Source organism: Podarcis raffonei, chromosome 11 (assembly GCF_027172205.1).
Source record: "Podarcis raffonei isolate rPodRaf1 chromosome 11, rPodRaf1.pri, whole genome shotgun sequence".
In the NCBI taxonomy this organism is placed as follows: Eukaryota; Metazoa; Chordata; class Lepidosauria; order Squamata; family Lacertidae; genus Podarcis; species Podarcis raffonei.
In genome coordinates, this window is record NC_070612.1 from 31,300,873 (window position 1) to 31,315,732 (window position 14,860).

A 14,860-nucleotide genomic window follows, 5' to 3' on the forward strand; every position below is an offset into this window, starting at 1 on the left:
CAGTCACAAAAAACAAAACAAAAAGAGCCACAGAAACAAAATCGCAAAATAAATAGCAACAGGCAGATCTCAGCGTAGCATACAAAACGGAAGTGTGGCCCTCAAATTGGAAGCGTAACACTCAAAATGGAGCACGTTCGGCTTCCGAAAAAAGTTCACAAACTGGAACACTTACTTCTGGGTTTGCAATGTTTGGGTTCCAAGTTGTTTGAGTACCAAGGCATTTGAGAACCAAGGTACCACTGTGCTACCCTGTGCAGCAGGATCCCTTTCACTGCAAGCCTCTCCACTGCCCCATGTAGAGCTGCAATGCTGCTGAAAGGCCGTATATGGTGTAGTGGAGGCTGGAAAGTGACAAGCACATTTATTCCTGATTATAAAGCCCACTTGGAGTACAGTAATACAAATTAAAAATGAAATACAAAAGCCCCAAGGATTTTGGGATACATCCTACTGCATTCTGCTAGAATAATCATTGGGGCTTTCCCACACATCCCACATTTAACTTTTGGTTGCATAGGTATGAGTTGCATAAGGGTATAGAAAAGACTGTCTTTTATATTTTAAAAAATGACAGCATCTTTAAAAAAAAACCAAAAAACCCTGAGTACGACTTACGAAATGATGTTTAATAATAGTCTTTAAATAATTATATTATGTAGATCTGATGCACGTCTTCACAAAGATGACATTGACATCTGCTTCAGCAAAACACTAAACTCCTGCAAAGTGCCCCAGATTCGTTATGCAAGCGTTGAACGCCTTTTGGAGAGATTAACAGACTTGCGATTTCTCAGTATTGATTTCCTTAATACTTTCCTACATACTTATCGCATATTTACTACTGCAGCAGTTGTCTTGGAGAAACTGTCGGATATATACAAAAGGCCTTTCACCTCAATCCCTGTTAGGTGAGTTCCTTTCTACTCATTATGTTCTCGTGAGATCTCCTGTCATAATAAACCCTGCAAAATGCATTGGACAACAATTTTACATATGTTTGTTTTTATGCTTACATACTGCTTACTCTTTCGGCCATGGGAGAAGGAATAAAATCCAGCTGGGCTCAAACATCCATCCTGGACTTTGTAATGCCAGTCATTTCATACCTATTGGTATGGTAGATGTTTTATTTTGGAATTTGTCTCTTTTATTTTCCAGTATGCGCATAACCATATTTCAATATTATGCTTGCATCTTACACACATTTATTTCTTTAATTTGTATATTGCTTTTCATCTAAAGATCTCAGGGCAGTTCACAGCATAAAAATAAAAGCACAGAATACATAATAGAAACAAGAACAAAACAAACCCATAACCCACTCTCCCAACAATTCACACATGCCATTTCAGCTTTATGCGGTTGAACACCAGCCAGTTGAAATCACACAAATTAAATGCTTCCTCCAAATCTCCTTCCTCAAATTCCAACTCTCCACAAAATTTGATGCAAGGGCTCCTGGGTTTCCACTTGCAAAGGCTCATGGGATTGCTAGACACTGTTTTCGCACCATTTTTGCTGTTCTCTTGCTCTTTTAGGGCCATTTTTGCCCTTTTCGTGCCATTTCCAGGTTTGCGGCGATGTGCACATGCTCTAAATATGCGTAAATGGGGAGTTGCCTGTACGTGCCAAAATACAAGTGACCTGTGTTCCTTTATGAGTAGCTTTTAGCATGCACTGTTCAAAATCCGTTCTGGCCTTTCCTTTCTCTCGTAGATCTTTGGAATTGTTTTTTGCTACTAACCAAAACAACAGAGGAGAACACCTGGCTGACGCAAAATCACCACACCTTTGCCGCAAATTCTCTTCCCCTCCGCCTCTATCACTCTCTAGGACTTCCTCGCCTGTCAGAACCAGAAAACTGTCACTAAGTTCTCCACTAAATTCTAGGATAGGGGCTTTAGATCTGTCTACGACCTCTCTTGCCAGTAGTCCTACCTCAACATACAGCCCTGCCACTTCACCACCACCCACGCTATCTAAAGTACCACTGGACCTTAGCAAAGGCCCTTCATCTCCAGAACAAAGTCCTGGCTTTGCAGACGAAAACTCAGAGAATCCACGTATTGAGCTTTGCAACAAACTAAGGAGAAGCATCCGAAGAGGTATTATATATACAATATATTGTGTAATTAAAGGTTGCTATTTTGCAAAGAAATGTGTGTGTGCTGGTACAAGGGAGGTGGGCATGCTTATGTTTTGAGCATCACCCACTGCTCGAGTGCACAACTTGAAATCCTCTCACCTTTATGTGCACAAATGGGAAAGGAACAGTGGAGGGATAAATTGGCACATGCTGCTTCTTCTTCACTGGGAGCCAGTGTGGTGTAGTGGTTAAGAGTGGTAGTCTCGTAATCTGGTGAACCGGGTTCGCGTCTCCACTCCTCCACATGCAGCTGCTGGGTGACCTTGGGCTAGTCACACTTGTCTTGAGTCTTTCAGCCCCACTCACCTCACAGAGTGTTTGTTGTGGGGGAGGAAGGGAAAGGAGAATGTTAGCCGCTTTGAGACTCCTTCGGGTAGTGATAAAGCGGGATATCAAATCCAAACTCTTCTTCTTCTCCTTATACTTTAAAAGACCAATGCAAGAAATGTAGAAAGAGGATTTTCTAGAGCTGTAAGATGCAAGCCCCGCTTAATCTGTGTAGATCCCTTGACCAATTATTTCAACAAATCATGGCTGGAATTTCTGGTCCTGTTCTAGGGTAGCTATAGGGCTCCTGCACCTTTAAGATCTGCATAGAAGAAATAATTCCAGGAGGTGTAGCTTACATGACAAGCTGCACCTGCAATTCCCTCTTCAGTGCAACTTTCAGAAAAAAATCTATTCACAAATAAAATGAAAATTAGCACTAAACTTGTGCAATATTCAGCTATATTTCTGGAAGTCATTTTTATGTTGTGTGAAAACGTAGATATAATGCAGAAATCAACAGTTTGGAAAAAGTTGGGAAAATGGAATAAAATGCCACATGAATGCAACCTTAGATGACTTTAAAAAGGGATTGGGCAAATACATGGAGCTTTTTAGTCTTACCCATGTCTATTGATGTTTTTATGTAATTTGTTTATCTGTTCTACGAAAGATTCTCCTGGTTAAACGTGCAAATTCTAACCTGGAAACTGGTGCTCATGAAAATTTCTCTCAGCCTCAGTTTTCTTTTCGTTTTTTACTTACATTAGTTGTATTCTTCTCTCCCCCCCCCCCAAGCATAGCCCCTTTTTATTTCTTTGGAGAAACCTGACAAGAATTACTGTAAAACTGAAGAAAGCATAATTCCCTTGAAAAGGATATTTTTTTAAAAAAAAAGCTCCTTGGTGAGACACTTAATACAGTCTTCATCAAAGGATTTGTCACTATAGAAAGTAATATATTGTTTAACAAGAGATCTTTTAGATTGACATTAATTATAATGTCAGTGGTAATTAGCTGATCATTAATTAAATAAGCTTAAGGAATGGTGTCAGAAATAATACTTCTAGCAAATAAGAAGTTAAGCAAGTTTAGATCTCATTTGCAGATAAAAAATGCCTAGGAGATTTTCAGCAAAAGTTAGTATCTGTTATTATGTATAACAGTTACAGCTGGCTTTTTCTACTAGTCTCTGTTCATTTGATAGGTACAGTGGTACCTCAGGTTACAGACACTTCAGGTTACAGACTCCGCTAAGCCAGAAATAGTACCTCGGATTAAGAACTTTGCTTCAGGATGAGAACAGAAATCACGTGGCAGCGGCACAGCGGCAGCAAGAGGCCCTCATTAGCTAAAGTGGTACCTCAGGTTGAGAACAGTTTCAGATTAAGAACGGACCTCCAGAACGAATTAAGTTCTCAACCCGAGGTACCACTATATTGAAATGTAGACTGTACCCTATGTAATAAATTCTACTGTGTTAGCTAATAACTATGTATGGCCTGAGATAAAACACGTAGTTCAGTTCTCTGTTGACATAATTATTTAGTTCTACAGCAGAATCCCAGTTATATAATCTCAGCAGTGTCAATGAGCATTATGCAGAATGGAAAAGCAAAATAATACTTAATAATAACAACAACGATAAATTAAAATGACGTAAGCTATTCCTGATGCCTAAGCTAGTGACTTCTTGCCTGAATATGCATCAAGAATAAGGCACATGGAAAGTTAACTGTAAATGAAAAGCACCGAAATCAAACAGAATTATGCAAAACAAACAGAGACATGCAAGTACAATGAATTTCCATGATTTATTCTGCTGATTTTTATTTTCTTGGTTGACAGACAGAATATATGCAACCTTAATCTTTGTTAAGGTGTGTCCCCTGAGGCAGAAGCATCAGATACAGTGATGATTTTGATAACACAAGTGAGAGACGCTCTCAGATGGAATTAAGAGTTTGATACAGTAGAGAAGTACATTGGATACATATATATAGTTTGATAATTCTATCCTTCATAATTAAATTCAACCCTCACTGTCAGGGAACTGCCATCGGAACGAGAGGAGGAGGAGGGGCTCCACGACGATGCTGGAGAGGGGCCAAGTAGGGAGAGAGGCAGGTCTCCTGTTGGGGAAGAAAATCAGCGCGACACCAGGGATGGAGGGGGACCAATGGGGGAAGCGGAGAGCAGGCTCAGAGACTCTTCACTGGACACCAGTGGAGAGAGCACAGGTCCTCCGCTACCCACGCCCACCCTGCGCAGAAGGCTTCCGCGCAGGGAGGCTAGGAGGAGACTGGGCGTCAAACAACTTTTATGTTGGAAAAGGTTGAAGAAACGCTCACTGTCGGATTCTGCCAGCGACTGAGCAGCCACGAAGTGAGGGGCTGTCCAGCCAGGAAAGGTTTAACCAGGCCACCTACCCAGGAGTGGCGGCAACTTACGCATGAGCAACCCCATAACCATTACACTCACCAACAAAGGAAACTAGGAAAGTGAATACATGTAAAAATAATTAAATACAATCTGCCTGGTTTTTAGGTGAAGAACTTTGATTTTTGTATGGCACAAGCCTTGAGTAAGAAAAGACTTTTGAAGCAGACGTATCAAATCCTATGAGAATTTTGGCAACAAAAGTGAGAAAAACTCAGTAGTAGCATTAGGGTAATACACTGGGAGATTATGTTTTGCATGTAGTTTGACAAATTATGCTTCAGATTTAAACTCTCTGTTTACCAACAAAGGGAGCAAAGGCAACCGGAAAACATAACAGTTGAGAATACTTTTCAGTCCAGCATTTGAACAGGTCTGATACAGCAAATACCTGTGAGGACAACATTGAACTGAGGGCAGTCTTGCAGATAAGAACAACCCAAAATGATGTTGACAGTTTTATTTTAAATAAATTTGTCACCACTTCTAGAACTGTATGGAATTCTTACCACAACACAGAGAGTGGCCATTCACTCTCTTTCACCTCAGTTGTTCTTTTTGAATCCATAAACTCTGCAGTGCTGTTTGTTTTAGATTCTGGTGAATCTAATAGTTGAATTGTTTGTTTCCTGTCTTTAACCTTGTTTCGGAGATTTAGTGCGTACCACTAGACATTGGTTTGAGTAGATGCAAAATCATGAAACTGCTATCTTCATTATTGATAGCACAGCCTATTTTGTTTTAAATTGGTATCCTCTATTCCCTTATTTATAAGCTTTATAGTTACTTGTGTCATTGGTTTCTGTCAGTGTCAAGTACCCTGATATTTTATCAATACTATTAAATTTAGGTGAGCAGGTGTTGCACTTGCATAAACTTATTTCCCGAATTTCCTAAAGGGTTGTCTCAGAACATGTTACACGAGCAGCGTAAACTAAAGTTCACTGACAGAACTATAAAATGATGTTGGCTGGTAGAAGTAAGTGCTAGTATCCCAAACACCAGGAGCTCCCAATGTGCACATAGAACTTCACATGAACACATATTGTTTATCATTTTCAGTGATGAAAAATGTGCATGTAAATCCATCTTTTTTCATGTGCAGAGCTTTCATCAACATTGAACAGAACAAGGAAGACCCCGCTGATCAATGTCCTATGATCAATATCTTAAGAACAAGATTACTTTGTTCCCCATATATTTATATTAAAGGTGATTTTATAGTTAACCATTATACAGGGTCTCATTAATTTAAATACATTAGTGGGTTTTTGTTGTTTTCAAACCAAATGTTTCAATCATTTTTTTTCAAAAAATCATTTAAAATGCATCTGTTTTGTTCAGAATCTGCACACTGAAAAAACAACCTTTTGGTTTTTAGAGTTTAAGAAGGTGTAGCATAATTTCATACCTGATATGTGAAATGTTTTATGATTGAATTATAAAGACCACTCGCTATCTCTATATTAAAGTGCATACTTCTTAAAGCAGCGGTTCTGGAATCTGTATCAGTGGATCGCACTATCCCAGAAAGTGCCTCAACTGTGGATACTCCTGAGCTCTCCCCGTGTAGATCTCCTTCGACTCCACGACATCTACGTTATCGACAGCCAGGGGGTAAGGTTAAAAAAAGCAAAACTTTAATACATTGCATGGTTATATCAAAAGGACCTTGTAGTGATAATAAATTTCTAACCAATTTGTTCACTGTCTATTTCTGTTCTTTCTGCAAAATGTAAGAAAAGAAGGAGATGTGAATAATGCCATCCCAAATGATTAGCATTTGAGCAGCAAGAGAACGAAAAGCATATTTGCGTTAGGATGCGATGAAATGTTCTGCAATATTTTGAACTAGATGTACATTTGTTCGAGAAAAATATTGACTTGAGTCTTATAACTGACAGATTTTCCTGAACCAAACTGAGGGCACATATTGTGCACTGTGTATGGTGATGAGATGTATGATACCGATCACTGTTAGTGGGAAATAAGTCTATTTGTGTGGCACTGAAAATGTACAGATGGTATTCTAATTACTCATTACAGGATGTGAATAAATTGCTTAACCAGGAGTGAAATTCTTTTGGTAGAACTCCAGTAAATCGTGTGTCCCACTAACAGATGCTTAAAGGATGCAACATACTGACAACTTGGTCCTGAACCCAACACTTCCATTGCATGAGCCGGAAGTAACTTCTTTCTCCTTGACTCTTTTAATCAAATCCATAGTAGAATTTTTACATCTCTCTTGGGAATCAGGCCATGCGGAAGTTCAGTATGATTAGAAATTGAGCGTGGAATCTGATTGCGCCTTCCCCTCATGGAAATGCTTTTTCATATATATTTTTTAAATCATTTTTCATTACCATGTCTCACATTTCATTGATTATAACCATACATTCAATCACTGACTTCCCTTCCCCCCCTTCCATGGTTCTAATTATTTATCAATTAATACTTCATATTCTAATTTCCCCTTATGTTCATATTTCTCTCTCCCCCTATATATTTAATGCTTTAGACTGCTGAATTTACAGTGAATTCATACAGTGAATGAATTTACATAACAAGATTTACAGTGTGGTGTAGAGAGCCAGTGTGGTGTAGTGGTTAAGAGCGGTAGTCACCTAATCTGGGGAACCGGGTTTGCGTCTCCGCTCCTCCACATGCAGCTGCTGGGTGACCTTGGGCCAGTCATACTTCTTTGAAGTCTCTCAGCCCCACTTACCTCACAGAGTGTTTGTTGTGGGGGAGGAAGGGAAAGGAGAATGTTAGCCGCTTTGAGACTCCTGAAGGGGAGTGAAAGGCGGGATATCAAATCCAAACTCTTCTTCTTCTTCCTCTTCTTCTTACATTAACCCTGCTGACATTTCAGCCTGATTAACATGATTCTTCAGATATAATGCACACATTTCCCACTCCTCCTTAAATATTCCATCTTCCTATTCTCGTATTCTGTTAGTTAAATTCCTCTCATGGAAATGTTTTTGATCCAGCTGGTGCCTCTGCCAACAGGTGGGGAGAGGGGATTTTTACCAGCCCCCTGTCCCAAATGCTGCCCCCTAAAAATGTCTTCTGGAGGGTTGGCTGCCCTTCTGGAACAGCATGGGAGTCGGCAGGAGGAGGTGGGAGTTGACCAAAATATATATTCCTTCCTCTTCTGTTAGCAGAGGCCTTTGCTGAATCAAAAACAAAACCACAAAATGTTCTGTTTGTTTTTCCAGCAGGAAGGTTTGCTTGTATATATGCATGCTTAAACAATGTTTTTTCCTCTACCATAAAAGCATACATGGAGATAGATATCCAAGCTTGTGGTTTTCATTTACAAAACAATGCTCGCTGTTGATGTTGTTTTATTTTTTGTTATTTACTTTGCAGTACAGGTGACTGACAACAGTCATTGTTCCGTTTCCCCTGCTTCTGCTTTTGCTATTGCTACAGCTGCAGCTGGGCATGGGAGCCCACCAGGTGAGCCTTCTGGTACCAAAATTTTTTGGGGGGTGGGGGTGGGGTTGAATTACTGAGCACTAGTAAGTGAATGCAGTCAATATTTGCAATCGAATATTTGCAGGCTGCTCTGGGGGGCTTTGGTCCAAAAGGCAGCATAAAACTAAGCTTAACTAACTGAGAAATACTATACCAATTCAAAAGTAAATCCCACTGAATTCAATGGGGCTTGCTGCCACATAACAAGATACAGGATTTCAGGCTAAATGATTGACAAATACTTCTTTGAAATATTCATCACTGCGCTCATGGTGAATGAATGAATGAATGAATCTTTATTTGCATCAGACATCGGCCATAGCAATAAAACAACAATATGATATACAAAGAATAGAAATAAAAAGTCAATTATATAAAACAACATTTTAGGGTTTTGAATCAGTAGTCAAATAGTGGATCTTATTCTAATTGCCCCAGCTAAAAACCTTGCAGCCTTAGCTGTCACCTGCTCATCTTGATCTGCCAAGAGAAAGGACACTGTGGCAGTGACTGGGCAACCCAGAGTGGACAATAAAAGAGGGGTGATAACCTCATTCCTCAAGTCTTTATAAAGAGTGCAAGCCAGAAGGGCATGCGCCATCAATTTGGTATGGCCATCTCCACAGGGACATAAGCGTTTTTTGTGTGGAATCTGTTGGAATCATCCCTCAAGTACAGCCAAGGGCAAGACATTCAATCTTGCAAAAGTAAAAGTGCACCTGTATTTTAGAATTGCTAGGTTATGCAGATAGGGTGCCAGAGAGTCAAAATGCGTAGGTGGAAAATTGTCATACCATGGGCAAAATTTCCTTATTGTGGCCAAGTTGTTCTGACGCTCAATATCGTTTAGGCGCTGACAAATTAGACTGTTTGCTTTACTAAAACCCAAAGTGAGTAGCTGTTGTAGTGATAAACCACAGGAGTGAAGTTTTTGATAGACAGTTTTAGTCCAGGCGCTCTTGTGACAATCTTGCAGCACTAGACCGGGGGGGGTTAAGTTTAGGCGGAGCCAATTGTCCTATGCAAAATCCGCAATTCCATCAAGGGAAGATTAGCCTCTAGGCGCAATGATGCGTTTGGGACACAGGTGGAACAGAGAAAATTGGCCTTAAGAACTTTGATTGGGCAGCTTCCGTAGATCCAGGGTGAGTGCCTGTCCAAATCTGAGCGCCATACAATAACTGTGCTAGGGGTTTAGCTTGGAACACTTCCAGGACTGATGGTATATGTTTACCTCCTTTTGTGTAGAAAAAGTGTGCCAGAATTTTGGCGCTTTGGGACGCTTTTTCTTTGCACATTTCTGGTGCGCTCCCCATGATCCTGTAGACTGGAATATAAGGCCAAGATATTTGAAAACTTTGACCTGTTCAATTTGCTGGTTGTCCATGCGTCATCTATGGGCCCTATAGTTTCTTGAGAAAACCATGACTGTTCTCATGCTGTACATGGGTGCCAGTCCTGTAGCCAGAAATTATGTGGTAAGCAGGCCAGGAATAAGTTGTAGAATAGCCAGTCTGTAAAGGCAGGTCATTCAATACACTTACATCAGTTAAATTATTTCTTAGATAGCAATTCAGTAGAGACCAATTCAGTCTGCATGCTTTTCCTTGTATCGCCACATTGAAAGGACTAGAGACTTGCTTTTACAAATGAAAGCTGAAGGCCTAGAAATGGTTCCTAGAATATCACTGGCAGGTTCAGCTGGCAGGGTGGTACAGGCAGGGCAGTGAGGCTCACCTCACTTTCCAGCACTGAGTATCTTTGCCAGTTATTGAGAGGGGCAGGGCTGAGGAATGAGGAGCTCAGCACAGTGCAGGTGGGTTTCAGTCATCTGCCTTCAACCAAGTAACTGAATGATTTGCTCCAGCAGATTGCTGGTACGTGGTTGATTGTGTATTTCTTTTGCTCTTGTAGTGTTTACATTTTTACTGTTGTTTTTAATTTGTTTTGTTTTGTGTTGTTGCACACTGCTAAAAAAATGTTCTACTGCTACAACACTGGGAGAAGGATGAAACTCTTCAATATGTAGTTTTGAAAGGTGAAAGCATCCTCTCATGTTTGCCATCTAGCACACCTTATTGGTGCACAATATGTGCTGTTTTTGCTAGAATGAAGCATGGCAGTGTTTTTCCACTGTATTCCCCATTGATTAAAATATTGGGATTGGCATTTCCTCCCTAGTGTATTTCTACTTGAAATTTACATATTTATCATATTTCCTAAAGTTTGTCTTTAGACTGTTTGGGGTGTCAATAATAGGCAGAGAATTAACGTGCTTCAACCTGTCCTTGAATTTTATACTCGGGAACATTATTTCTTTTTTTCTTTCTTTTCAATATGCACGAATTCTGTGATCAATTTGAATAGACTTCTATTTTTGTTCCAGAACCAAGAGCTGTTTTGAATCTAGAGAACTGTTGCTTAGCAATTTTATCAACTGGTTAGGCAAATGCTATCCTTCAAACTAAGGGGAACTGCACCATGCAGCTTTTATTAATCAGCAAGCTTCTATTAAAATAGTAATTATTGGAGGAAGAGAAAGAAGACTGCGCCCTGTTAATAAATACATCTTCAATTGTAATGGGAGGACCGAGGCCACTGGCCCCTCTATGGCAGGTCATGGGGTCCTTCCTGAATTAAGCTGCATCCTGCAATTTAATTAGTGCAGCCTGTAGTCAGAGAATAGAGCAAAAGAGAGGAAGACAGTGCATGGGCAGTGATGCTTTCGGCATGTGGTAGAAAGCTGCAAGAAACACCTAGTCTTGAGCTGTAAACAGGAACAAACAGCAATCCACAGAAAACCTAATTGCCGTTTGCTCCAATTAAGCGCTAAAGAGCAGTTTTCCCTGGGAGAAAGTAGTGCAACAAGAGGAAGTGTGGATAAGCCCAAAGTCACTGGTGAGGATCCTGAAAACTTTGCATGTTAGTATATTCACTGTATATTGAGCTGCCAAAATTACTAGGCTAAAATCTTGAAACTTGCTGATAGTCTTTTTCTGCTGACATCCTTGGCCTGATTTTTTTGTTTTACTGAAAGCACAGTTCATATTTCCTTTGACTTTCATATTTGCATGGGGGGGGGTTCACATCGCTGCCTTAGAGCACAATGAAGTTGGTTGTTTTCAAGGTACATTCTAGAGCTCTCTACACCCTAGCTGTTCACATCAGTATGGGGTCATCAGTGTCAGATTTGTTTCTGTCTTTACTCCTCTGCAATGGTGTTCACACATTACATAGATTTATATTTGCTGGGGCTTTTTCCTCCGTTCCTTTACTTTCTGAATCTGCCTAAAGCTTGGGTACACTAAATTGATGTTTTCAGTGTTCTTTCCACTACGATTCCAAGATCTGTTTCCTATGATAGTCACTATGAATATAGACACCATCAATGTCAATGTATCGTTAAACTGTTTTTTTCATAAAATGCATCCTTTTGCACTTAATTGAGATTGCTGTTGCTAATTAGCATAGCCCTGATATTATCACATTTAATACTTGCTACTCTCTTTATTTATAACATTTTCATGGTGTTTTTTTGCAAAAAGCACAATAACATCATTCTGTCTTTACAGTAAATGGTTCTTTAGATGGCTGTTAATCATAGGATTGCAAAATCTCCACTGCCTAAATGTCAGAAGAGTCCACTTGGGAAACCCCACCATTCAACCTGTGCATTATGTAATATGATATATAGCAAGCAGAAGAGGTGGCCAACTAGTGAAAAGATTTCTAAAAAACAGATAGCTGCAGGTGACTAACCACAGCAAGTCAAACTGTGCTGCAAAGGAAACCAAAAATTATGCACAGCATTTAGTCTATTTTGCAGAATCATTATTTTCCAATCCCAAATAATTAGTCAGACCATGAACAAGCAAAAAATGCATTTAGTAAATGTTCCAAAGAAAAATAAATAATAATTGCAAATGACACAAAAATGAGCAAGGAAAAAGATAATTGAATCTGCAGAACAGACAATGATAAATACAGAAACAATGGGGCTATTAAGTATGATAAACCTTACTGCCGAATAATGAGGGTAACTAAGTATAAGTGGGGCTGACAATGTTTAGCTAAGGACAATTAACAAATATATTGAATTAATTAGTGAGAGGCAGCCTCATACTTCAAAGAGGGAGATAAATATGCAGAAGCTTCCAAGACCATTTGTTCCGTGCAGTCAAACACTGTGCATAGAAAGAAAAGGGAAGGTTGCGACAAAACAGGGAGCTATTCATGGTCAGTCAAATGACGCTGCGTGTCATGTAGAGGAGCCAATATTTGTTCAAATTTGTGCATCTAATAAAGTGCATGTGCTGATGCAATAAAGACTTGACTCAGGTTATATTAGGTTAGCCAACAAAGGCAGTTAGAGAAGGTCTGCCAAAGACAAATATCTTTGGTATAGGTATTTGTCGTCAAACAGTTATGAGATGGTCAGCTTCTTATTTTTGGACATACCTTATGTATTATGGGAATTGTTCGATTTCAGCCAAAAAATGTAAAATAATCGGATAAGTTCCAGAACAAACTGCAGTGCATAGTCGTCTCCTTAATAGGCCAGTAAGTGCTGATATTACACATTTATTTTAAGGGTTAAGTCACAGTAGAATACTGAATCATACCAAAGGTCCACTATCATCCTAGTTCCCGCAGCAACCAATCAGATATCTCTAGGAGATCTTCACTAGGGTTTGATAGCCCTTCACTGCAGTTGTACCTCCCAAGTATTTACTGGCAAATCACCTCTGAACACGGGCGTTTTGTTTAGCTATCATGGTTAATATCTGTGGATACACACTGATTCTTCGTGCAATTGTCTAATCCTGTTTTAAAGCCATCTAAGTTCCCCGCGATGGGGTGAGCTCCCATTGCTCGGTCCCTGCTCCTGCCAACCTAGCAGTTCGAAAGCACGATAAATAGGTACCGCTTCAGCGGGAAAATAAATGGCATTTCCGTGTGCTGCTCTGGTTCGCCAGAAGCAGCTTAGTCATGCTGGCCACATGACCCAGAAGCTGTCTGTGAACAAAACACTGGCTCCCTCGGCCAGTAAAGCAAGATGAGCGCTGCAACCCCAGAGTTGTCCACAACTGGACCTAATGGTCAGGGGTCCCTTTACCTTTCCCTATAAGATCATGTCCATTGCCATACCTTGAGGCAATGAATTCCATGCATTAATTAAAACAGCACAAGTATTGCTGCTCATATACCTTGTAAAGTATGAGTGGCACTCAACTCAGCAAAAAACAGTACCTTCCATTTGCAGTCCCCCCTCCCCCGAAATTCATATTTTATATTTGAAGAAGAGTCTGTGATACTCAGGACTACATAAGAAAGGACAAAATAGGTTCAGGCATTTATTTTATGTATTTATAAATGTATGAATCTTCTCCCTATTAGGACTTTTTGAGATATATATATATATATACACACAGAGATACACATCTCATATAATATAAATATGTAAGCAAAATATTCAAAATCCTTTAAATGTGTTATTTTCAAAAGATATGCTCTGAGCCAATGGGCTATGTGTTGGAGGGGGGGGAATTACTCCCATAGATTTTCCTTTTCATCTAGCAGCATTTATTTCATCTTGAACTTTCCTTTTAAATTGTGCAGGGTTTAATAACTCTGAACGAACATGCGATAAGGAGTTCATAATACGTCGAGCAGCCACTAATCGTGTCCTGAATGTCCTTCGCCACTGGGTCTCAAAGCATTCTCAGGTACTTTTTGTTACATTTTCCCAGCAAAATCTCCATTGTATCAAAGAGTTTGTGTGTACACACAAAAACACATCATTAGTGTGGAATTACCAATTTGGGCTCTGTGTTAAGCATCACAATTGTCATATTAAAAATTTAGGTTTGCAGTGCAGCCTCATTAGAATAGTTCTTCTGTATATTGCTGTGGTGTAATTACAAGGGGACAAGGTTTGCTTTTCTCATTACAGTCGTGTTTTACTCAAACGAATGCATTGTTGGGAATAAGCTAATAAAGGTTGGTTTGTTGATCAGTTCTGAGATAGGCACAGAGTTGCCAAAAATATAGCGCTGGGGACTCAGCTACATTAGGTTTGTTTAAGTTATAAACGCGTTATAACACTGTGACACCAGATGGTGCTGTAGAGCTGAAATTGGAACTGAATGAAATTTTCCATTGTGAGCTTTACAACGGTTTTTTTCCGGATCATTTTCAGAGTGTTTTTTTTAAAATAGGTGTTTAGATGCAGCCTGGATCAGCAAAATAAGCCTCTGTTATGATTAGCTATTGAAATATAATCATGAGTCATGGCTCTGTGTTGTTCTCCTAGTACTTGGGCTTGCCCTCTTTCAGAGAACAGCATAGTTACTCATGGGTGATTTAAGCATTTCTTTACTGCATGTGGAAAGCAATGCTTCCTTGTTGCATTACATAACAGAGAGTAACATTTTAATTAGGCTAACTGTAGAAATCATGGAACACCTCCATATCAGTGCCTCTTTCTGGCTGTGGCCGGAACGGGTATAAAATTGCTCT

General features: G+C 39.7%; 1 protein-coding gene across 3 annotated transcripts in view; it reads left to right on the forward strand.

The window, feature by feature from the left end:
* RASGRF2 (Ras protein specific guanine nucleotide releasing factor 2) overlaps positions 1–14,860 on the forward strand; it is an 89,234-nt gene that overhangs the window by 56,783 nt on the left and 17,591 nt on the right. For 2 of the 3 annotated variants that reach the window (XM_053409212.1, XM_053409210.1), the window contains exons 14-18: positions 663–911; positions 1,720–2,108; positions 6,344–6,472; positions 8,234–8,323; positions 13,961–14,067. In XM_053409212.1, the coding sequence (XP_053265187.1) occupies positions 663–911; positions 1,720–2,108; positions 6,344–6,472; positions 8,234–8,323; positions 13,961–14,067 (964 nt within the window). The remainder of the gene's footprint in view (positions 1–662; positions 912–1,719; positions 2,109–6,343; positions 6,473–8,233; positions 8,324–13,960; positions 14,068–14,860) is intronic. The other variant, XM_053409211.1, reaches the window with a different exon arrangement.